At 37.7% G+C, this 26,008-nt stretch overlaps 3 protein-coding genes across 5 annotated transcripts; 2 read left to right on the plus strand and 1 right to left on the minus strand.

Annotated features, from left to right (window-relative positions):
- On the plus strand, positions 1–9,906 carry LOC133876721 (histidine-containing phosphotransfer protein 1-like). Its single transcript, XM_062314972.1, has 8 exons — positions 1–333; positions 1,342–1,483; positions 3,400–3,484; positions 3,994–4,124; positions 4,218–4,286; positions 5,872–5,943; positions 8,683–8,755; positions 9,114–9,906. Coding segments are annotated over exons 2-8 (477 nt in total). The 5' UTR covers positions 1–333; positions 1,342–1,481; the 3' UTR covers positions 9,159–9,906.
- A 1,156-nt stretch (positions 9,907–11,062) lies between these two features.
- Positions 11,063–16,120, minus strand: LOC133877331 (deoxyhypusine synthase). 3 transcript variants are annotated; one of them, XM_062315590.1, is made up of 9 exons: positions 15,984–16,120; positions 15,776–15,890; positions 15,287–15,505; positions 14,977–15,144; positions 14,557–14,775; positions 13,840–13,926; positions 11,979–12,084; positions 11,658–11,893; positions 11,063–11,432 (listed from the first exon to the last, which is right to left on the minus strand). In XM_062315590.1, the coding sequence occupies exons 3-9, from the start codon at positions 15,491–15,493 to the stop codon at positions 11,349–11,351; spliced, it is 1,107 nt and encodes a 368-aa protein (XP_062171574.1). In that variant the 5' UTR covers positions 15,494–15,505; positions 15,776–15,890; positions 15,984–16,120; the 3' UTR covers positions 11,063–11,348. The 3 variants fall into 3 exon arrangements, with proteins under 3 accessions (XP_062171574.1, XP_062171575.1, XP_062171576.1); XM_062315591.1 differs by lacking the exon at positions 15,776–15,890 and having other exon boundaries at positions 15,984–16,104; XM_062315592.1 differs by lacking the exons at positions 15,776–15,890; positions 15,984–16,120 and having other exon boundaries at positions 14,977–15,140; positions 15,287–15,423.
- Positions 16,121–16,203: 83 nt separating this feature from the next.
- Positions 16,204–24,935, plus strand: LOC133877330 (flagellar radial spoke protein 5). Its single transcript, XM_062315588.1, has 9 exons — positions 16,204–16,577; positions 16,713–16,797; positions 16,976–17,092; positions 22,449–22,513; positions 22,603–22,691; positions 22,778–22,857; positions 23,270–23,381; positions 24,387–24,506; positions 24,619–24,935. Exons 1-9 carry the CDS (start codon positions 16,268–16,270, stop codon positions 24,802–24,804), a joined length of 1,164 nt encoding a protein of 387 aa, XP_062171572.1. The 5' UTR covers positions 16,204–16,267; the 3' UTR covers positions 24,805–24,935.
- The last annotated feature ends 1,073 nt before the right edge of the window (positions 24,936–26,008 follow it).

Below are 26,008 nucleotides of genomic sequence, written 5' to 3' on the forward strand. Positions count from 1 at the left end.
TCTTTTGTCCTATAGTTATTGGCATTGTGAGTAAATCCCTGGAAGCAATATTTGTAGCCAGCTGTCTATGATCAGTTTCAGTTCCAATTGTCTTTGATTGATCTTTGGTTACTTATCAAAAAAAAATTATTCAGTTCTAGTTTGTTTCCAGTTTTAATTGGCTTCAATTTTGATATGTGAGGATGGACCCTGGAGAAGACATGTTTGATAACAAAACCTTTCAAAAAGGGAACTTTTGAAAGGAAAGAATAAAGAGGCAAAAGAAGTAAAGACAGAGAGAAAGGAAAAATAAGGTGGAGAAGAAGGAAAGAGCAAAAACCCATAAAGATGACGGTTGTCGTTTTCACTGCTTATTCATCTGTGCATTACTTTCTCTCCCTCTCTCACTCTTTCAAGTGCACTCCAGGGATACTTTAATCAACTTGAGTTAGATTTTATAGATTCTTTACATTTTTATGCCGTTTTCCATTCTCTATTCCCTTCTTAAGTCATGAATTAAATAGTGGCCTTGTGTATACCTCTGTGTACTTGGCGGGCTTCTCCTTGATGTCTCTATTTCGAAGTACTTATTTGAAGAAAAAAATTATTGCTAGTGGAATACCACTCCCTTCATGCTGTTCTTTTTTAACGGCATAACATGTTACGTGCAATTTGTGTTTAGCTTCTATTTTTAAATGAAAATCTGAGTTGATGGAGGTGTAAGTAAGAGATTCGTATCTGATGGTTTAGTTATGGTGCAACACATCTTAGTTGAGCACAATAATAAATGACATTTATAGTAACTAAATATCTACAATGTTGCCATGATGATATTATATTTAATGACTTTCCTATTACCTCTTTTTTCCCTTATGCTTAAATAAATGATTTAGTCGAACTACTAGGCATCATCAGAAGGAAAAGAAAGTAGTTCGTCATTATAACTGAACCAAGTAAAAGATAAAAGAGAAATCTCTCTTTTTTTTTTTGAGGAAACATAATGTTCACCATCAAATAACAATGAAAGTAATCTGACCTCAAAATGGAGAATCTATTTAGACTACATAAGTTTTTACATAGTCAGACTAGTTGAAGAAACTAAAAATGCATTGTTGTTAAATATTCTTTGTTGCAGGGTTTGCATGGGAAGAAAATAGAGGAAGGGCACACACACACACATTGTAACATTCAAGACAAAGACCAAAATACCCCTGTAACATGCTCCTGCCACCAACATATTCTTTTAACCCTAAGAAGCTCTTCTAACATTCTTCAAGTAAAAGTAATTCAATATGGTGTGAGATGTAGTTCTTTTTTCAATTTATTATGAAACATTGACTTGACAACTTTGTATTCTTGCAGCTTCCATCATTGATGATCATAATCCAGTTCTTTCCTTATCACGCAAGAGGCCTCGAGTTTGATCAGCTATTACAGATTTTGGGCGTCTAGAAATAAACAATAAGATCATACTTAACTGTTGGAACTTGGAAGTTCCTTTCATGTGAGTTATGAATGCCGTGTCATCTCTATAGATTCCATAAATTCTATTTGTTTTTGTATAGTTGGAATTTTAATTTCTCTTGCTCATTATGAGAAAAAAAAACAGCTTCTTTCACAAACTGAACCTTGGAGCAAAAGTATCCTGAGTGTTTATGTACCAAAGTTGTAACCTTCACTTTTAATTCCCTGTGCTCACAACGATTAAGACAAATAACTCTACTATCGCAATGATGCCAATGATGCTGGAAGGGGAGGTGCTCCTGATCTCGTGTAAATTGGTGAAGTTAAATAGTAGGGAAAGATTATACTACATTTGCAAAGTTGACAAAAACTCTCTTAAAAAAACCTTCTCTCAGACAAGCACATATTCTCTAACCCCAAATATTTGTCATTTTTCATCATTCTTAAATGTAGGAGATTAGATTCATTATAGGGATGCAATTCAAAAGCTTGCCTTATTTGATGACATCTCTAATGAAGCAAGTAAATAAATTCTAAGCTAAAAGAAGCAAACAATTAAAATCGTATGCTGTTACATAAGCAGTGAATGAATATCTGTAAAGAGATTTCTCAATAAAGAAGTTGCTTTAAACCAATGTGGGACAATAAGGAATGCGATTCGGTTATCATTATTAATGAGGATGACAAACGAATGTCTTTTGTGTTTGCAAATAATTTTTTACTATATTGGAGTCTGATTGCTCAAAAGACAGGAAAGATAAATTTGAGATTTTCTTAAACCTTATCCTAATTAATGTAATTAGCCTTTTGTCGAAGTGACTAGATAAATTTAGTTATGGTGTTGCATCCATCAATATTGGCTATGCGGTTATAGGTACAAATATAAGTGTGATTCTTTCTTTTCAAAATCCCTTTTCTATTTTTTTTTTCTCTCCTCAACACCTTCCCTGAGATCTGGGTTGAAGAACCCTCTCATGTGGAGGTAAAACATGTGCACTTACAAACTTAAATGGGAGGAATAACGATAATATAGGATTCAAATAGAGGACCTCTTTCCTATGATACAATAATAACTTACCACTTAATCCATAAAGGTTAAGCTATTAAGAAGTTGGTCAATAATGTATGTCATGCTCACCAACACACTAACACTAACAAACTCTAATCATGTTAACTAGAAGAGGGAGTGGACGTAATTGAAAGAACATATAACTTAAGTGCCTTACATACCAAAAATGTTGTTACTTAGTACTATCATTAAACTTTTTGAAGGAATGATAGATCTGCACTTACCTTAATCATTTAATTCATTGGTTGATAGCAGTGAATTCGTTCAAATTTGTTACCATGTTATTTTAATTTAGATTCTCTAGAACCTAAACATTTAAAAGCACATATTTGGATCCAACTGGGCAGGGCTTCACATAGGTTTCTGCTAAATCTTTTAATTTGCAGTTCCAATAAAGTTTTGCCACATAGCTATCTATTGGTGAAGCCATTTTGGGAAAGGTTAATATATTTTGTCATTTCCTATCAAGAAAAGATTAACATTCTTTTTTATACTTTGCACTAGGGCAGTTTGTTGTCATGTATTAATATGTTGGCTGATTATTAGAAACTAAAGTTTTAATTTACTGATTGTGACTTTAAACTACTCTAATGGTTTATTATTGATTAACTATTGTCATAAATGTCCAACATTTGGATTATCCGAAGGGAGCTGCTGGCAAGGGGGAGCAGCTCTGCCACTACGGGCAGTTGTTCGCCCTTACCACATTATTCCAAGATTGCTTGTATGACTTTCTCTATCGTTATAACTCCTTTAAATTTATCTATATATGTAATGCAATTCCAAGATGATGAGTTGAAGGACATAAGGTAAAAGAGTTGACTTAGCATTTGTCATCGATAATGGCATAGATGATAATTTTCAATTTCTAGGTGTTATATCTACAGGGTATCATGCTTAACTCATGACAGCCTGACGCCCCTTGTTGTCATCTGCAATTCATTCTGCCGTTTAAGCCTCAAACTGAAGCAGGTATGGAGCAGTTTCTTCCTCACCACAGCTTAAGGTTTTCTCCACTATTTTATCTAGAAATGGCTTTGTCTATTCTTAAAGGACTGCTCCAAGAATATGTACAGTCATTGTTTGATGAGGTGACAGATTCCTTTTCATCTGGTTTTTTTATTTTATTCTGTGATATCTTCTTTGCCAATGGTTCCTTTTTCTCTACTTTGTTGGCAGTTATGTAGGATTTGTGTATTAAACTGATTTCAGGGACTTCTGTAAAATGAATGCCAATTTATCTTCTCTCAGTTGTCTAGGCTTTGAATTCTTACTGCTGAATTCTTAGATTTCTCTTCCTGTTATGGGGTTTGGATAGTAACACCTCATAATGCATTAATACACCTGTTTTTGAATCTTTGAATTTTAGTACAAGTTAGATTTAATTTTGAATGAGATGCAGCACATATTCTGGCTTTATCATTTGTTTGGAAAGGAATGGTCAGGTGGTTGTCAATGTGTATTCATGTCATGGCTTGCAGGGGATATTAAATGATCAGTTTTCTCAGATTCAGACTTTGAAAAGTGTGGAGGAACCCGAGCATGTTGTGCAGTTGATTGATACATACTTCACTGATGTTGAAACAATCTTATCAGAGCTTACAATCTACATGTACCTCCATATTCAATTAACTTTACATTGTTTCAGTTACAGATGCTAGTTCTATACTTGTTTATTTCTCTTTTATGCTTCCATTATCTGCAGTGATTATCCTGATTTCGATTTCTCTAAGTTGGCTGCACTGGCTCACAAAATAGAGGAGAGAAGCTTGAGGTAGTACGATAGATTGATTTATTTGATTACATTGTTTTTAATGATGTTTACTTATGTTTGATAAGGGGAGAAAGTCTATGAAGGTTAAAGATGGTATGCATATTTACAGGCTGCTGTTATGGAAAGGCAGTTGAGGTCTATTAGGGCATATTTAAAAGCTGCTTGTAATATTGTTTAAATGATAGCTGGTTTTTGCAAAATGTCTTGCCTTGTTCAAGACCAGGTGCCTGCGATCAATGGTTTGGGACTTGACGTCCAACTTAGTAAAGCGGCCAAGGCAGTGCAAAGACATGCCTTTCTCAAATTTTATCAGCAAATTCCTTTCTGTTTCATCCTGGCCTATCCTTTTAGCTCTACAATCCACTGGTTTAATATGTTCTCATTTCCTTTCTATTATTTGAAAGAATTTTTTTATAGTATTTATATCTTATTTCTTCTTTCTTCTTCTTGTAATAGTTTTTGCGAGCTTGTTATATTGCCGTTCTTCTTGTTATTTATTTTACTAATAAATAATTTACTGTATCCATAGGTAGTCTGGATGCTAAGAGGGCACCCTAGTTTTCCATGATCTGTCCAGGCAGTTTGGTACCTATAACATTCTCTTGCAGTTGGTAAAACCCTTTTTTCAGCTTGTTTAAAGCTGTGGCTTGTCCAATGCCATCTTAGGCATTCTATGAGGTCCCCATGATGAGCTTTAGTCAAAATGTACCAAACACCCCTTTGCTGTTTGCAATTCACATGGGTATAAGGTATATGTTCATGATGTGTCTGGTCCTGGGCAGAGACTCCTAACAGGTGGCCTTTCTAAGTGTCCCTTTTTATACATGGATACTTGTGTATAAGTGAATAGTGAATATTCACATTACAGATATGATATGCTGCATAGTATCTTTGTTTTACCCAAAGAGAGGTATCAATTATAGTTGAACACTTAAATACCTTAGATGTACCCTTTATGCTTTAAGTTTTAAGGAAAATGTGATTGACATGCAGATACATCTCGTTCTTGATGTGCACCTGAGTGCATGTATAGGCAGAAGGAAATCATCTCACCCCTGCACGTGCTGCGTTTTGGTCCAAAGTTAATATCAGAAGCTGAACTTCCTTACTTATGTTTATAGATTTTACAACTTTGAATGCAAGAAATTTTTAGTGCTACTGGTAATGATCAATCTAATATAATTGGATTCCACAAAGTATAGAGTACCATACTTGTAGGGAATATGAAAAATCTTCATTGATTTGTAGTTTGAACTTTTAAGATATGAATCATGTGAAGCTAAATGTGTTCTACTTTTAGCTTAAATGGAAAGTGTGCAATCTACAAAATTGATATCCTCAAATTAAATATCTTTCCTTTTGTTATTGTGATCATCTTATCAACATTATCAGCTGTTCAACATGATACTCGTGTGAAAAGTTAAATTTTTGTGTCATTTTTAAAGTAGCTTTTGACTTATCATGAATTTGTTGCAAAATTTCCAATATGATTTATATTTTTCCAAGGAATACATGGAAAATTAATCTTTTCCTTCCATTTCTTAGTGAGTAAAAACTGGAACTTACTTTTTATTTGGTTTTACAGCATTGGTGCTGAGCATGTGAGACTTGCATGTGCTGATCTCATTCTGGCTTGTAATCAGATGAACAAGGAAAAGTAAGAGGGCTTCCTGTTATTCACACAGACTAAAAATTAATTTTGCCTTATAGGGAAGAAGAAATTAAGTTCCATATCTTTTTGAAGAGAAGTTGCTAATAACTTTTGAAAATTAGATATACCTGCATAAACCTTGCATTTTCACTTGCTATATTCCTGGATTATTGTTTTGACCCCTGAAATATCAAATTTAACCCTGATGGGACCAGTCAATGGCTCTGTTCAATGGTCCCTGTATATGCTACAAGACTATCTGTTGCAAAAGAAGTGAATGCTTGTGACTGTGCTTGTAATATTAAGTTGTTTGTTCAGTGATCTATGTCACTACTTTGTCTAATCCTTCCGTTTGGATAAGCAATTGGAAATTTGGAAGGAGTGTAATAGAGGGATATCAGATGACAGTTCTTGTCCTCCTTGTCTGTGTAAAGTTTACATGTGATTACTCCGTGAAGTCTTTGAAGTCTTGTAATTGTGACTATGCTTTTTCCTTTTCCCTTTCCAAACTATTTCGCTGTACAATTGCTCTTGTGCGGTTCTTGCTGTATACATGTTGTTTTCATGGGCTTAGCCCTTTTCGTCCATATCAAGAAAATAATAATCACTCATCCAAACAAATTGCAAAATATTGTTTGTCTGATGATTTTAGCTTTCAACACATTTTTCCAGTAATTTATTTTTGTTATTTCCTTCCTAAATCGCCTTTGTTAAATTCATTTCTAGTTCAACCTCAGGTCTGATTTTTATGTATCTATTATACTTATCTGAGGTTAAATTCTTATTATCATGTATTTCAATTGATTTTATTTTATGAACTGGAAAATACTAATTGGTAAATTAAGGTACTTTATTACATATTTGTGGATAGTTACGGTGTGAGTTACCTACTCATCTTCTTTTTCTTGCTTTCACATCAACATTTATAGCATATGTCGAGTTAGAGGAATGCTTTGTCATACGTACACACACATACACTACCTACTACCTACTACCTACATACATACGTATATACGAATGCTTTGTTAAAGTAATGATTAAATTTACATCTTCCTATCAGCTTAAGCTTTTGGGATAAGTGGTGATTTAATATGGTATCAAAGCCAAAAGTTTTGAGTTCAAACCTTGACTTCATCATTTACCTCCCATTTCAATTAACTATTCTACATGTTGGGCCGTGCCTATTAAAAATGGAGTTTGAGCCCATACTTGAGAGGGAGTGTTAAAGTATTGATTAAATGATTAAATTTACCTCTTTCTATCAGCTTAAACTTTTAACACAAATGTTAATTTAATATAGTGTCAGATCAGAGGTTTTGAGTCCGAACCTTGTCCCATTCATTTACCTCCAATTTCAATTAAATATTTTACGTGTTGGGTTTCATCTATTAAAAGAGAGTTGAGCCCACACGTAAGGAGAAGTGTTAAAGTATTTCAATACATGATTAAATTTACATCTTCCTATCAGTTTAAGCTTTTGAGATAAGTGGTAATTTAACATGCATGTTACACAATGAAGGTCTCTCTCTCTCTCTCTCTCTCTCTCTCTCTCTCTCTCTCTCTCTCTCTCTCTCTCTCTCTCTCTCTCTCTCTCTCTCTCTCTCTCTCTCTCTCTCTCTCTCTCTCTCTCTCGTTGAACCCGAGACATCTCTTTTCTTAAAGGGGCAGGATACTAACTTGGCTACATTGTGTAACATACATATATATGCATCTTTGTTACACAATGGAGGTAGTCCTCTCTCTTCTTTGGGTTGAACCCCAAGACGTCCCTTTTCTTAAAAGGGAAGAGATACCAGCTTGGCTGCAAAGGCTGGTAATGTGCTCTGACATGTATCCCAGAAGGTAACTTATTTTTGTCCACAAAATGATTTTGCTCTCAAATTTCTGCTGAGTAGTTAATATTGTCCCTGATAAATGACAATGAAATAGATAATTTCCTTCATTAAAAATAGGCATATCCAGCTGGAGGCATTTACTACAATATTTTATTTCTCTTTCATTTTTCTTTTCCCATCAATTTAACTGTAAACCCAAATTTGAGTAGAAGTGTAAAACTCTCTAGTCCATTCACCAATCTGGAACAGAACTTTCTTAGTGACATTAACAATAGGGTAGCCAACTTGGTTAGACAAATAATGGCACCCAGGGGGATAAAGTGCAGTTATCTGAGCAAAAGTTTTATGGCGAACATACTAATCCTATATTGGGTATTACCTTCTCCATTACAATGTTCACAGGCACATGAATACCCATTACCTGGCTTTGTTCTGTATACAAAAAATTGGTCATGTAGAATCTCACCCTCTTTCTTAACCGCATTGATTATTTTTGTGCATTTCAGATTTGCTACATTCTTGTTACTTGCAATTTGTACGTATGGCATTGATTTTCAACTGATATTATGCTTTTTTATTTATGTTTTGTGCCACATTCGACCTAGAAGCTCAATGAATCTGATGAGCAGTTTTAGTATGCCCCCTGTATTGTAAACCTACATTTCCAATTAAGGGTAGTTGATTTTATTTACTCAATCACTAAGTTTATCTTTCAGTTGTTTTTTCATTGCTATCGATGAATGGATCTGCCAATACTACTCAGTTCTGCAGGAACTAAATACATTTCTTTTACGTTAAGATCTTCCTTACGCTCTTTCCCGTTTTAATCTTTCTTAATTGAAATTGTCTATATTTTCATCTTAATTATTAACGCCCTGCCCCCTTTTTATTGAAAATTTTACCTTTACAGTTTCTCAAAAGCCTTAATTTGGATAAAGAATGAATTTTCTAACACCCGAAACAAGCTGGAGGCCTATATTCAGGTATTGCACAATATTCATTACTGTCTTTTGGACTTTCAAAATATGGTTTAAGAGGCATTCTACATATTTCCATGTTCTTTTGGATATTTGACTTTTCCTTGACCTTCACAAGTCTTCTTTGGAGAGAAAATGATCATTGGTAATTTGGTACTGGCAAAGCTATATCCCCATGAGCTTTCTAATCAAAGTAATCCAATGATAAATAAATTTTTTATTTTGTTTTAAAATGTGTATGATTATGAAACTCTGAAGAAGGCATAGTTAATAGACCATTGGTATTATGTTTGAAAAATAATAACTCGTCTTTTTCTTTTTTATTTTTCTAAATTTAAATTATCCTTAACACATTTGGGAGCAGATGGAGCGGAGGATTATCAGACTCAAGAGCAGACAACAAAACTGATATTGTGTGCCATCAAATTCTCCAAGTTTTATGAGAGAGAGTTCTATTTCCTTGTGGATGTAAGGTTTGAAATACTTTATATTAAGTTTTTGATAATCGCTGATTCATCTACATGGTTGCATGTGTTCTCAAGGGATGCTATAAACAGAAGCTTTATCTGCAATTAAGCTTTTGCTGTTAATGATGATGATGATGATGATGATGATTGTTCTTCATCTTAGTTTCCAAAAACAAATCTACTCGGCCATTACATACAGCAGCATCATAAGCACTGCTCTGGGCCTTTACTAGCATGACATCACATCGAGAATTGAAAATTCATGAAGTTCCTTGTTTTGATTGCTTGGGCGTGCAACTGTTAGCTGCTGGAAGTTGCTTAATACAATTGGCCTACGTTGCTTAATTGCTAGTTTCCTTTGGTGGATAAACCAACCAGTCAAGAACCCTATTAGGCCTTAACTGTAATGTGCAGTTCATGTAAGCGTGTGTTAGAGGCGTCTGTTAAGTTAAAATTTTGAATTTAGATTGATAATAACTTCAATAAGGACCTGGTGTAAACCTGGTCCTTTACAGCCACGTCAGCTTGGAACACCAAAATGTATATGGCCGTACACACTTGATCATCTCTATTCTACAAACCCCATCTCCTAGCCATTTTAACTTGAAGAGAGCACAACACCTATTCAGATTGTTTTGTTTTGTATTGTTTTTTTCAATTCGTTTCAAATTATTTTGTTGGTGGAGCATGGTTAATTAGGGCGTCTTTTTTTTCTTTTTTTTTTTCTTTTTTTTTTGGGCGGCGGGGGGGGGGGGGGGGGGGGGGGGGGGGGGAAGTTATATGGTCGATTTTTATCTAGAAAATTCAAGGAGGGTTGAAAAAATTGGGATTTTGGGCGCTTTATTACTGAATTTATGGTGATTTCTAGTGTGTACCATTCGGCCACCGACCAGCATCCTCTCTCTCTCTCTCTCAGAAATCGAAATATATAATTGTGCTCCATCCCCCGGTTGCTGTGAATTTCACTTGGTAATATATAGCACGATACGAACTTTGGCATGTTTATCATACTTCCCATGCCGACTAGAGATTCGGGTGGAGTTAAGAAATCTCAAGCTATTGTTACCCTGGCTTCCCTGCACTTCATAAAGTTAATTGAAATTGTTTATCATGCTGGAGAATTATGAGGAGAATTTTTAAACCAACATAATTTCTCTTACAGTAGCTTTGAGATGGCTTAACCGACTGAAAAGACTATTTCTGAGGCAAAACATTTATAATAGTAATTGGACTTCAGCTGTAATTGGTAGAAGCAATTCATTAAAACTTCAAATTGTAAAGCATGATCTCATACCAGCGAGTGTCGCAAAACATGACATTTGCTTCTCCCATGTTACCTTCTCCCTCTCATACTTTTTCGCCAATCCATTTGATAGCCGAGAAAGCACAAGAAATTGACGAAAATGGAGAATCGAGAAAAAAAAACCACCCGAGCGTTATAACAATTGGAATACCAATCCTCTTCCAATTGTTATAACTTATACCACAGTACTTTGCACTACTAAACACATCCTTGTATCTAGGCTTGGCAATTCGAGTTGTCGTGTTTAGTTAATTTAATAAAAAATGTGTCATTAACGCATTATAAATATGTAATAAACAGATTGATGGATTATAAACGAGTCATAAACAAGTTAGTGAGTCATACACGGATCATTAATGAGTCATAAACGTATCATAAATAGGTTAACGGATTATAGCCTAAACCCAAACCATATATATTCATGTCGTGTTCGTGTCGGATTTGCAGATCATGTCAAAATTGCCAAGCCTACTTGTATCCCCCTTTCTCCATTTGCTTAGAGAGAGAAAACGTGGAAAATTTGGAAAAAAAAACACAAACATGTGGTTCTAATCTAGAGTCCAGTAAAAACAATAGACTCAATACAATTGTTTCAAGCAACCTCACCCCTTGCCTTCTTAGTTTTAGATATTTAAAAATTTTAAAATAATTTGGGGGGAAAACATTTAAAGATTTTAACACTCATTGCCCCCCTCACGGAATCTACATATTTTAGAGTTTGTTGGCTGGCTTGGCTTTTATATTTTTTTCAGGTGATTTGAGAGCTTTGTCAAGTTCAGTAACTGGACAATTAAATGAATCTGCACTTGGCCAAAAATAGTATCGAGGCTTAGTCCTGATGGAATTCTCTCTCCTTTGAGGCGAATGTTTCTGCAACCAGTAGAGGGAAAGCAATGGTTGCATCGCAATGTATCTGATCAGTTCAATCAAAAGGAGAACAATCAGAATCAAATTTAGTAGCACTTCTAATAGATCAGCAAATAACTGAGATGAAGAAAACAAAGCTTATTCGGAAAAAGTAAAGAGAACAAAAGGCTAAAGGTTTCTGTTTGTTAAAAAAAAAAACTTATAATACAAAGTGAGAAGAATAGCTTAAAGGTAACAAGCAAAACAATGATGAGACATAAACGAGATATACCTTGACGGTCTTAGCAGAACTTCGTATTTTCCCCCATGATACAGCCTCATCGGGGCGAGCTCCAGAGTCGCTCCCGTCAAACTCTTGTGCAGTATTGATGAACACCGCATAATCTGCACCGTTACGCATCATATTGGCATTGCAAATGTGATGCTTGGGAAGCCCTCCTCCAAGAATTATCATACCAGTCTTCCTAGGGCTTGCATGGACAGCTTCACCATTCATGGCTCTAATGTCTGTTCAACGAGCTAACCATTGTAGTTTCATTTCTCAACTTGTTAAGTACAAGCATACAAGAGAGTTGGAAAAGGATATCCATACCTTGCACTATGTCGATGATCAAACCCGGGTTGCGGAAGGAATGGAAGTACAACATGTCCCCTAGTGAGCCATCTGTTAGGCCTGGACAGTAAACTGAAATGTTGTTCTGGAAAAGATCAACAAAGAACATCAAATCTCAGCGAATGTCAATATTGTAGCATTAAGCTAAGCAGCCCCTTCAGAGTGGCAAGTGCACAATGCTCCATGACCAACCAGAGTTCTAAATCCTACTAGACTACCAAAAAAGACTGCCTATCTAATACACTACAACAGCCAAAAATCATCTATAGATATCCTCTGTTTTCTTTATTTGACTTCTCATTCCTAGTGGGATTGCAATTTGTGTAACACATGAAAGTGAGCCTACCCATCAAAGCATTATTCCGGGAGACGTTAATGTTGATGTTTTTTCTCCATAAATATTTGCCACAGCTAAATTTGATAAACTTGTTAGGTGACTTATAAAAAAAATAAAATATAAATAAATTCAATGAGTATAGCATTTCATTAAAAGAGCATAAGGGTGCAATCCAAGTACACATAAAGTATACAAGAGAAAACCTCTTTAATGAAAAAAAAAAAAAAAAAAAAAAAAAAAAAACACTACAATATTAGAAAAGTTAAAAAATTGTGAGATATTATACGCCCCTGTCTATGTATAAAGTGATTTGACCAAGATATTCTTTAGCTCTACCACCGAAACCTCGTGATTGTCAAAACACCTTGCATTCCGCTCTCTCCGTATACACCACATTAAGCTCAAAGCGTACATCCTCCATAAGTCTAAAATGGAACGACGACTTCCCAACTGACTTCTCCAATAATCCAACTATTCTATCACCATTTTAGGCATGACCCATTCTACTTTGAAGAGGCTAAAAATCAAAGTCCACATAATTCTCTTGCCACTTCACAATGGAGAAGAAAATGATCTATGGATTCCCCACTCTTTTTACACATGCTACACCAATCCACCACTATGATTTTTCTCTTTCTCAGGTTATCCAAAGTTAGAATCTTCCCGAGAGCCGCTATCCGTGTAAAGAAACTCACTCTCAATGGAACATCGACTCTCCAAATAGTCTTCCATGGAAATGATGAATTAGCAGGGTGGCTAACCTTTTATGAAAGGATTGTACTTCAAACTTCCGCGATCAAATCCAAAATTTCAAATCAATGAATTAGAACTCAATGATATCAAACACATTTCTAATGCTGCAAGTTTCTTCTAGGGTCTCGAGCATGTTGAAAATGACTAATATGCACTCATATGATAATTAAAGCTCTGCTGTAGCTAGAATCTTAGTATCAATAGAGAGGCCTCTGAAAAGTCTAGATGAAGAAAATCTAAATTCAGCTCTGTTTTGTAAAATTAAATAGTTAAGCATAAACAATAATGTTTTATCTTTTCTATAACTCTCTCCTGCCATATTTTACAGTTACAATTTCATTTTTCTCTTTCTCTTTCCCTAAATGTAGAACACTCGTGGATAAGCATATATGAGTTGCTTGAGAACTCAAAATTGTGTAAATAAATGTGAGATATGTTACAAGAGAACCAGAAGTCTTACAAACTTGCTACACAAGGTACTAAGAAAATCTAAGAAACAAACATTTTTACTTGGGCGGTTGGAATCATAGGTGTTATTAGTAGTGTTGCCTAATAATATTAGATTCTCAAAGCAAACAATGAAGCTGCTAATTAAATACAATAAATTTTACATGTGAAAGAAAAGTAAAACATTGAATAATATTAAACATAAAAATGAGAAGAATTGAAAAATAAGCAGGCATTAAACGGCACTCTAAGATGGGGAAAAAAGAAGGCCTGCTTCCAAAATATTAAGCCACGAGTACTTGCCTTGTACGCCCAGTAGAGGTATGAACTCTTGTTATTAATTTCTTTTCCCAAGCGAGCAATCAACCTAGAAGGCGTCCACAATGCATTCTACGGAACCAAAAACAAAAAGGTTGAGGAAGCTATGATAGCATTCACAAAGAGCAGTGTATAATTAACAAGAGAGTGGGTTTCAGAAAGGATTTTCCATCAATGGGGCAAGAAGAGAAGAAAATAAATATTGGAAATGTCCTCTTCAAAGTTCATCAATGCTTTGTACAGAGCATACACAGGCTGGAAGACCAAAACCTAAGATATGTATTAGCACTCATAAATTAGAAAATAAAAACTAATCACTTCTTTTTTTCTCTTTGAAAGGGGGGGGGGGGGGGGGGGGGGCTTTGTCTGAGCAAAATAATAAAATCCTACATAATTTGTAATGATCCACAAAACATCAACCATTTCAATAATCTTGTGGCTGTTTTTCTGGTGCCTGACTGCCAAAGGGATGTTTCTTGAATCACTTATCAGGTTTTAGAATCTAATTCATCAAAAACTTTATGACTATACCAGATTTGAAGTAAATCCACTAGCCCAGATTCAAATATGATGGATTTAGACACAGATATGTTAACAGTATGCAACTAAAAAAGCTCAGTAGATGGTGAAAAAAATCACGACTCGGGAACAAGCTTAGATTTGCAATCCTAGACGTGTACTACAACAGCATAAAAGGAATACCTCTTTGATTTGTTCCTTCAACATCTGGTCAAAAATTGGAATTATCCAGTCCTCGAATTTGCAGTAGTTCTCATTAGGAACCAGCAAGTTACCAATGCGGTTCAGTCCTTTTGAGCGTAAATAGGCTCCAGGTAGAGAAAAGTCGCCTTTATATGTGGGTGCAAGGCATTTTATAAGATCTTCTTCGATACCACCAGTTGTTGTAACCACTACATCAACCTGCAGCCAAAAGATAAGTAACACATATTGATAAAGCTAACATGGGCAAGTACAACACAATAATGATGATAAGACTGGTCCAATCCTTTTAATCATAGAAAAAAAAAATACTGCTCTAATCCTTTTATAACTCGCAACCTAAGTGATCAAAATAATTCAACTTGCTGATTATATAACACAGAGGCTTCCAACATTACTCACCATATGATGCTCAACAAGATACCGAACCACATCCCTAACACCAGAAGATATTAGATTTGAAGTAAAACCCAGGAAAACTTTGCATCTCACAGACTTTCTGTAGGCTGGATCCCTCTCCTCCTCACTGCAATCTTCTGTTATACTCTCGTCAGAGAGCCTCCAATCTAGCTTCAGTCCAATTCAATATATCTTTTAAAAAATAAAAACTTTTTTGATATTTTATATCAAACACAAGCAGCTCCAGAAAACATGGAAAACAACACACGTACCCACACACACAATATCCGAGCTTTTTCAAACAAAAACTAACCATTTGATTAACGACTTTGATGGCATCTCCCAAATTGGAGGCTTGAAACCCTGTGGAGACCATGGACTTGAGAAGCTGAGAGTAGTTTACTCCTTGATTGAAATCGTAACCCTCAATCTTAACACAGTTCCCCTCCAGACTTTCTGATTCTTTGAACACCGTGGAACGCACAGTCGCAAGAAGATCATCCTTCATCGCTTCCCCCATTATTTACTTCTTCTGCAACACCACAACAATTTTTTTTCTTTCCCTTTTTGATAAGTAATTCAACAAAATAGAACATAAAACTTAGAACAACGATTTTCCCCTCGATCAACACATGCACCGTGAGATTCCTTTAGTGAAATTGGAAACCAACACAAAATCAACAACACTTCATGAATTCCAAGGACATCATTGTTTTTTCATTCTTGCTTGAAATTTCAATTTTCATATGGTCATCGACATTGAACCACAGCAAACAAAGAGAGAAAGAGAGGATTTTTATACCTTTGTGCGGTTCTCCTCCTTCAGCTCTCCATTTGATTCCCGAGAATTTGTGCAGTAGCACATTCCATTTCACAGGATCCCGTCAATTTCGTTCATCTCTTGTGCTTTCTCTCGGCTATCAAATGGAGCACACGGCTCTGTTTTTATTGCCAAAAAAGAATGACAAATACAAACAAGAAATATGAAAGGGGAGGGAGAGAAAGGTAACCTGAGAGAACAGCGAGCCTCCAAGGTGACCAAATTAGGGTTTCTCAGACCTCTTATTTTGTGACACTCGTCAGTTTGAAGCGCACGCTTTACCTTATGAGCCGAAAGATTTGTGTGTTTTGTGATTTGTTTCTACTTTTGTTTTTGTTTTTGTTTTTTTTCTTTTCTTTTTTGACATGGGGTATAATTGTCTTTTACAACTCCGGAAGGGCATGACATACAACCAAGGCGCCAAAACGCCTTATCCTCCCCCTACCCTCCAATTCTCTTCTGGTATCTTCACTCATGTCTATGGCAATGGCAGCGACTGTACACTCCGTCTTTGCAAACATTCCCCATATCAAATCCTCAAGGACGAAAGCCCTGACTCGGCGCCACTCGAGACTGAACTCGGTGAGGTGCTGCCAGGGAATCGCCGAGCAGACCCAGCGAGTGACGCTCAGGAAGGGGAACGATTCCCTGGACATATGCCGAGTCCTGAACGGGATGTGGCAGACTAGTGGCGGTTGGGGCCGAATCGATCGAGACGACGCCGTAGAGGCCATGCTCCGCTACGCCGACGCCGGCCTCTCCACCTTCGACATGGCCGATCACTGTAAGTGCTCTTTTCTTTTCTTTTTCTTTTTTAAATCTTCTTTCTTATTTGCGTGGAAGATTTTCATTGGGCGGTTACAAACCTTCTCTGACGGGTTGTTGCATAAATATTCATAGTATATCCTTGATGTTGTAGATGGGCCTGCCGAAGACCTATATGGCATCTTTATAAATCGAGTTCGTCGAGAGCGCCCGTCAGAATTCGTGGATAACATCAGAGGGTGAGTTACTAACAGCATATTGGAAATGAGAGTGCCGGCCAGCTATTAATTGCAACCCAAATCCGGTTTGTGTCTTTGGGTTACCTAGGAAAAGAAATAAAACTAAAGATTATTCCAAGTGTTGGGGACAATATAGAAAGGAAACTTTATTGTATGTTTGTTCTATTATGTGATGCAGGCTTACGAAATGGGTGCCACCACCGGTTAAGATGACAAGTAGCTATGTCAGGGAGAGCATCAATGTTTCGCGGAAGAGAATGGATGTGGCTTCCTTGGATATGCTTCAGTTTCATTGGTATGTTTTTTGCTTGTCTGCTGACTTATTGTGGTAATTTGATGGACGTGGCTGCATAACTTTTCTAGTGATGCGAACATCTAATATCATTATATGTTAGTGTTTGTTAATTTCAATGCTATAAATGGTAATGGTGTGTTTGAATATTGGATGGAGTTAGAAACTTGATGAAATATTTTGTTTGATCTGATTCAATTTCTCAGCAAAGAAAAAGCTCCATTTCTCTTGAAAGCAAATAAAACGGTTACGATTTTATCTAGTAATGACGTTTGTTGAGACATGTCAATGTATCAGAGCGATGTTAACTTCTATGTACCACTGATAGGAACTCTCGGTGTTTTGAACAGAAATGAAGATAATTGATTGATAATGAATCCACTTAGGGCTGGATACAAACCACAAATGACAAAATGCCAATACAATAATCAATTAATTCATACCCACATTCTACAACCCTTTTTATACTACAGCTACCACTACTGATAAAGTAACTACCCACTAACATTCTGCATAACTAACTATCCACTAACTTACTGCATAAGTGACTTAACTACCCACTAAGGCTGCATATCACGACTCCACTTGGATGTCCCCTGCATCTCCACACACACATGACATATCAAAGTGACTCCACGTAGCTATTCGTCCATAACACGATCTCCCCTGCCCCCAAGGTTGTTCATGGGTATAGCCTCCAATACTGTGTAACGTGGGTTGGGTTGAGGTGGTCGAGTTGTTCTCCGTGGCATGCTATCATTTGCCCCCCCTTGAAGAGGAACCTTGTCCACAAGGTTAATAGACGAGAACTGTTGTTTGAGTTGGTCCACGTCTTCCCAAGTGGCATCTTCAACAGCAAGGTTCTTCCACTGAACCAAGGCTTCGGCGGAAAACTTGGAGCCTTTCTTGATCCAGCGATAGTCGAGGATTTGGAGGGGCTCAATCAGAGGACCAGAATCTTCAGAGAAGGGGGGTAGGGTGGGGGAACTAGAAGAGCCATCTCCAATTTTTTTCTTGAGAAGGGAGACATGGAACACAGGATGCACCCTTGATTCCACTGGCAGTGCAAGTCGATACGCGACTGGACCGACCTCCTCCGTGATCTGGAATGGCCCGAAAAATTTGTTGGCCAACTTCTGGTGGGCTCTGCGGAAGATACTGTGCTGCCGGTATGGTTGAAGTTTTAAATAGACCCAGTCATCCACCTGGAATTTCACCTCGCGACGTTTGGCATCCGCAAACTGCTTCATTCGGTTGTTGGATCGAATTAAGTGGGATTTCAGTTCACGTAGCACTTCATCCCGGGCATGTAAGGAGTGGTCGACCTCACTTACCGGTGATGCGCCAACCAAGTAATTAATCAACCGAGGTGGGGCTCGCCCATATAATGCTTGGAAAGGCGTTGTTCCGGTTGACTGATGGAAACTAGTATTGTACCAGTATTCAGCCCAAGCCAAGAAGGATTCCCAACTCCGGGGGTGCTGGCTGGTGAAACAACGTAGATATTGTTCAAGGCAGCGATTGACCACTTCGGTTTGGCCGTCCGTCTGTGGGTGATAGGCCGAGCTCATCTTCAATTCAGTACCCTGCAGTCTGTGGTCGCCAAGCTTTAATGGCCTCCATGACAGCCAACATTTCTTTGGAGTAGATTGCCCATGCTCGTTTGGCAGGACCAAGCGCCTTGCTCAAGAATGCGATGGGCCGCCCTTGCTGGCTCAAAATTGCCCCAATTCCGAATTCAGATGCATCTGTCTCCACGATGAATAGGGCTGTAAAATCTGGTAGAGCCAAGACAGGTGTCGTGACCATAGCATTTTTTAACTGGTCAAATGCTGCTGCAGCTGCCGGAGTCCACCTGAAATTTCCCTTTTTTAGTAGGTTCGTCAAGGGAGCGGCGATCAGCCCATAATTTCGTACGAATTTTCGGTAATACCCGGTTAGACCGAGGAAACCCCGCAGCTCTGTTATCGTCTTGGGTGATGGCCAAGATTGCATGGCGTCAATCTTTCGGTTATCAACCCGTACCCCATCTTGAGAAACAATGTGTCCCAAGTAATCCACCTCGCGAGCTCCAAATAGGCATTTTGAGGGCTTGACATAGAATTTTTGGATACTCAAGACGTTGAATACCTGTCTGAGATGCTGAATATGTTCGTCCCAATGTTTGCTATACACAAGAATGTCATCAAAGAATACCAATAAAAATTTCCGTAGGTAAGGTCGAAATACCTCATTCATGGCGGCTTGGAACGTGGAAGGAGCATTGCATAGGCCAAATGGCATCACGACGTATTCATAGTGCCCACTATGAGTGCGGAATGCCGTCTTGTGTATATCCTCGGGATGGACCCGGATTTGGTGATAGCCGGCCCTCAAATCTAACTTGGTGAAGAAGATAGCCCCATGTAGCTCATCTAGCATGTCGTCCACTGTAGGTATCGGAAATCGATCTTTAATTGTGACTGCATTAAGGGCCCGATAATCTGTACAAAATCGCCACGATCCGTCTTTCTTTTTCACCAAGAGTATAGGTGAAGAGAATGGACTTGTGCTCGGCCGGATGAGCCCTGTGTTCAGCATTTCGGTCACTTGCCTCTCTACCTCATTTTTTTGACAATGAGCATACCGATATGGCCTGACATTGACTGACGACTGCCCTTCTTTCAATGGAATCTTGTGATCACAGCCTCTTGACGGGGGAATGCCTTCTGGTTCTTCGAGTAAGTGCTGGAATTCCTTGAGTAGACGCTGGATTTCTGGTGACATTCGGCCTGCCTCTGCCTCTGGGTTGGCCAGGGGTACCACAGCAAACAACTCTCCCCCTCCTTGCACTTCCCGGTTCATGGCTTGGATTAATATTTCTCGCGTAGGCTGCCCGGTTTGTGCTGCCAACTTGATGGTCTGGTGCTCCCATTGGAAGCTCATGGTCATGTTCTTCCAGTCACATAGTACGGGACCAAGAATTTCCAACCACTGGATTCCCAACACTACGTCTATCCCATGTAATGGTAAAGAATACAAAGTTGTGGAAAACTGAAAGCCTTGTATAGAAATCAATACATTTGCATACCTTTCGGTGCACCGAAGCTTCTCTCCATTTGCCACCTTGACTGTGAACGCCTCTGTTGGTGTTACTGCCAGTTGAAGAGCTTGGGCTATTTGTTGATCCACAAAGTTATGAGTAGAGCCACTGTCAATCAAAATCACCAAGACCCTCTTTCCAATGGTTGCCTTGATCCTCATGGTTTTTGGTCCATTACATCCTGCAATGGCATGTAATGAAATGAGTGGTTCTTCTTCCTCTGCATATTTGTCTTCTTCAAGTGCCTCAGTGAAGTCCAGAAGCTCCTCATTTTCGGTGGTGTAGGCTGAAATGAAAAAAGCTTGCGGCTTTTGGCACCGGTGTCCAGGTGTGAATTTCTCATTACACCCAAAACACAATCCCTTCTCCCTACGCTTCTGCATTTCCTCCCAAGATAACTTCTTGGCAGCCCCAGAAGAATACGTTCTGGTGGTAGGAACAGCGGACGTCGTGGTTGATTGCCCAGAGGAAGTTGCTGTATGCCCAGTTGTTTTCTGCATAAAACTGGTGTTCTGCTGCCGGGAACCATCACTTCTTTGATTCTTTTTGGTTTTGGAGTTGTTTTCGTCCCTCATGCGAGCCAACTCGATGGCGTCACGAAGGGTCTTGGGCTTGAACATGCGTACGGCAGAAACGATGTCTGAATTCAACCCTCCAAGGAATGCTCCAACTAACGCTTTTTGGCGCCAGCCTTCCACGCGATTTGCTAGGCGCTCAAACTCCTGTTGATATTCTCGTAACGTGCCGGTTTGCTGTATCTTGGTGAGAGCTTCATCATAGTCTTCCACTTCAGTAGGGCCAAATCGAACCAACAACTCTCGCTCGAAAACTTCCCATGAAATGGGCACGTGTTCTTCCCTGTACAGCCGTTGCACCCATTGCCACCACTGATTAGCCTCATTTTCCAAATGAAATGCTGCTAATGAGACTTTCTGCTCCTCTGGAATTTGTTTGTAATCGAAGTATTGAACTACCCGGTTGAGCCACACGTTGGGATCATCCCCCGAGTATCGGGGAAATTCCAACTTAGTGAAACCGCCCGCTCCTTTAGAACCATTTAAGTGTCCAGCGTTTTGATGGCCGTGACCCTGAAACGTTCCTCTGTCTTTGGTTGTAGATGATTCACCTTGATCAAGGCTCTTGGAGAGCAATTCCTTAATCTCGGCAAGGCTGACTTGTGAATCAGTGTTCATCTTCTGCATTCCTTCCTTTATCTCCTGGATTTCGAGTTCCAACCTCTCGATGCGATCCTTGTTGGTAGCCATCAACCTGGCTCTGATACCAAATTGATAGGAACTCTCGGTGTTTTGAACAGAAATGAAGATAATTGATTGATAATGAATCCACTTAGGGCTGGATACAAACCACAAATGACAAAATGCCAATACAATAATCAATTAATTCATACCCACATTCTACAACCCTTTTTATACTACAGCTACCACTACTGATAAAGTAACTACCCACTAACATTTTGCATAACTAACTATCCACTAACTTACTGCATAAGTGACTTAACTACCCACTAAGGCTGCATATCACGACTCCACTTGGATGTCCCCTGCATCTCCACACACACATGACATATCAAAGTGACTCCACGTAGCTATTCGTCCATAACACGATCTCCCCTGCCCCCAAGGTTGTTCATGGGTATAGCCTCCAATACTGTGTAACGTGGGTTGGGTTGAGGTGGTCGAGTTGTTCTCCGTGGCATGCTATCAACCACACATTATCCCATTTGGCATGAAACCCTGTTCAAGTCTTGATTAGGTTCATAAGACACGAAGTTTAACAAATACTGCACTTTCACACACTTAATTCGTATAACAAGGAAAATCCAGTATAAATTATTACCATGTCACGCACCCAATAAACAAGCAGGTTCTGATATATGCTAGTGTACAGAGTTTTCCTTCAAACTAGGTTGGAGAATCCTCTAACCCAATCTGTAAAATTGTCATGTGTCCCTGGACCATGTGAGAAGCACGTGACTTTTTAATAGACTGTGTTGGAAAAAATTATTCCAACCTAGTTTAAAGGAAAACTCTGTCGTATGCTAATTTGTTGTTTTCTTTATTGCTTGCTATTATTCCATATATTATAGTTTATGTATATTTTACTATTTTACTATTTTATTAACTCAAAAATTCAATTTATGGCTCTTTAATTGTATTAGGCCCATCTTATCTGAAATAAGAGGCATTAACTTATTAAACTGATCTCTTTGAAGTTATTATTCTCTGATGGCATTTTTCTCTATTTCTACTTGAAAAGGTGGGACTATTCAAATCCTGGTTACCTTGATGCACTAAAACACCTTACAGATCTGAAAGAAGAAGGTGAGTATCATTTCTCTTATTAAATTACAATTGATATCTGAGACCGCATTTCTCGATTTGATCAGATTATTACAGCAAGTGGTTTGCAGGTAAAATTAAGACGGTTGCTTTAACAAATTTCGACACAGAAAGATTGCAAATAATCCTAGAAAACGAGATTCCTGTTGTAAGCAATCAGGTATATGCTAGATATATTGTATGTTTTTAAGCCTAAATATGAAAACGATCATGTTCTAATACAAATTGATAATGTAATCTTATTAGGTGCAACATTCAATTGTTGACATGCGTCCTCAAAAGAAAATGGCAGAGCTTTGCCAGCTTACAGGAGTCAAACTTATAACGTAATCTCTCTCTCTCTCTCTCTCTCTCTCTCTCTCTCTCTCTCTCTCTCTCTCTCTCTCTCTCTCTCTCTCTCTCTCTCTCTCTCTCTCTCATACACACACAAATGCACATGCACACAGACAGTAATATTATCTAGCCGGTCATCCCCCTCTGCAGTAGGATCCAGTTAGGACAATCCTATAATTGGACCATCTTAAACATGAGTTGTTTATCTAACAACACAAGAACAGTTTGGTTCTTTTAGTTTTTGGCACTTCAAATTGGCCATAAAGACACACTATCAGTAGATAATCTAACAATCTTAGATGTTCATAATGATAAAACATTTTATAGTCTCTGGTAGATGTTCATATTCAAATCTAACCACTTTTATGTTTTCCTCTTTTTTGAATATAATTATTTCTAATGCAGGTATGGAACAGTAATGGGTGGTCTATTATCTGAGAAGTTCCTCGACACCAACTTAGCCATTCCTTTTGCTGGTCCTCCATTAAACACGCCCTCCCTCCAGAAGTACAAAAGGGTATGAAGTCCTTGAATAGAACTACCCCATCGATAGTTATCTTGTAAAACCTTGCTAGTTAATGCAAAATTTGTATAATTATTTGAGAAGTTGTGTTTTTTTTTTTTTTTTTTAGTTGGGGGGTGGGAAGAAGGGTGGGTTGTTTGATAAATTACACTTTATCCCCATAAACTACTAGCTTAATTGCACTTGTACCTCCAAATTACGACTTACTGTCACTCAGACCTATAAACTATCAAATTTTTTTGAGTTAAGCCTGAGACAAATTTGACTATTAGTTTGGATGTACTTTAACACTTGCCCATTCACGTGCACATGAACCCTTTATTCTACGAAAAATACCTTGGTTAGAAAGAAAGAGAAAATTACAAAACTATCCCTCTCTTAGTGGTTGGGGGGGTTGATTGCAGCCGTCTCAAAAGAAAACAGGGGTGACTGCACGACCACCCGGGAGAAGAGAAGGGGTGGTCGCAGCCATCCTCAAGAGAAATTCCATGCGGCCACCCTAGAGTTAGCCTAAGAGAAACCAGTGGGCGAACACGCAGCCACCCTAGGAGAGGACAGTGGGTGGTTGCACAACCTACCCTAAGAGAAAATAGTTGTTGCCCACGCGGCCATCTCCAATTTTCTCTTGGTGATGGGAACTCGGCCACCCAGAAGAAGACAACATAGCCACCAAGCCCAAGCCTCAGCTTGCCTCCCCAAGGGTAGTTTCATAATTGTATCCCTCAAACTGAGTGTATTTTTGGTAAAGTAAACAGTTCATGCACATCTATTCAAATTTCCATCCAAACTAATAGTTAAATCTGACTCATGGTGTAACTCAAAATATTTTGATAGTTTGTAGTTCTGAGCTACAGTGAGTAATAGCGTAGTATAGAGGTGTAAATGCAATTGGGGTGGTAGTTTTGGAGAGTAAAGTGTAATTTACCGGATATGAATTTTATGCATGCTGTTGACAAAGTTAAATCTTCTGTTTTAAAATTATTTTGCAATATGTGGCAGATGGTTGATGCCTGGGGAGGATGGAGCCTGTTCCAAGCTCTGCTTCAAACACTTAAAAAAGTAGCTTCTAAACATGGGGTTTCAATCCCAACCGTTGCTGTGAAATACATACTAGATCAGGTAAAATCGATTTCCCCACTTGACAATAGGTCAGATTCTATTTTGACTTCCAATTAGATACATTGAGAAATACCCTATGTGTTATTGTTTGGTTTGGTTTGCAAAACTGCAGCCAGCAGTGGCAGGATCAATGGTTGGTGTTAGACTTGGGCTGGCAGAACATATTCAAGATTCCAATGCTGTGTTTTCTCTTGTTCTCGACGAGGATGACGTAAACAGCATACAAGAAGTCTCCAGAAAAGGGAAAGATCTCCTTAAAGTGATTGGTGACTGCGGAGATGAATATAGGCGTGCATGAGAGTTGGACTTGCATGATCTTCTCATTTTCAATTGTTTTTTTTACTTGAGTAAAAAATACTTAGCTCATTTTGTTTTAGTAATATATGTTATATATCTTACATGAGTGAGTTAATAATTTTTTTATTTTTTTTTCTAAAAGGAGAGGGGGGAAGGGTATACAGTAATGTGTTGCTGTACTCCTGAGTCCTGACAAATGAAGATTAGTTTCAAAATTTTAAAATCTAAGCATATACGTTGTTTAAACATTATTCTCTATGCCATCTAAAAGAAAATGACTTTTTAAGATTTGTGAAAAATACTGTAGAAGTTCATGGGGTTTAAACTTTGAGAAATGCTAGAGTTCTTTTTAGTGTCATTCTGGGGTCCTTCTATGCTAACATGACACTCTGTTTTTTTTTTTTTTTAATAAAAAATGAGAGAGAAATCAAGCTGTAATTTATTATTATTATTAAAAATATGGTGTCATATCAGCATAGAAGAACTCTAAAAAAACACTAAAACAAGCTTTAGCATTCCTCTTAAACTTTTATCAAATTATTTTCTAGGGTTTAAAATTTATCAAATCACCTCTTAAAAAATATTATGTTGTCAAATCGCTCCCTTTGTACGCTTGTCGTTTGTGTTTTTTTAACAAAAATTGCGACACCAAAGTGTACGATCACGTGAGCCCCGAGAAAACAGAAGAAAAAAAAAACCCAAAAATAAATAATAATAATAATAATAATAATAAAAAAAAAAAAAACTGAAAAAAAACAAAAAACAAAAAACAAAAAAGAGAAAAAGAATGAAAAGAAATCCCACCCCCAACAAAAGGAGGTGCAGCCGGCCCCTCCCTTTTCTTTTTTCCTTGTTTTTCCTTTTTGTATGTGTGTGTGTGTTTTTTTCTTTTTTTTCTGGTGTACCATGGCTTACCTTACATGAAAACCAACGGTAACAGAAATATCATTGCTTCTATGGAATGGAAACTCGAAAATCTCCAAATGTACAGAGAGTTGATGCTTCAATCAATTAACAGGCCAAAAATTGTGAAGGTTCAATTTGAAGTTGAAGAGTCTTATTGAAAAAAGTTGAATCTTGTAGATTTTAGAAGAGTAATAAGTTTTGGTCCACCAAAAATCTAAATAAAAAAATAGAACTTTTTTAGATGATATATATTACTAATTTAGCAAATTGAATTTTATTTAAATAAAAATAAAGAAATC

Source organism: Alnus glutinosa, chromosome 9 (assembly GCF_958979055.1).
Source record: "Alnus glutinosa chromosome 9, dhAlnGlut1.1, whole genome shotgun sequence".
Lineage (NCBI taxonomy): Eukaryota > Viridiplantae > Streptophyta > Magnoliopsida > Fagales > Betulaceae > Alnus > Alnus glutinosa.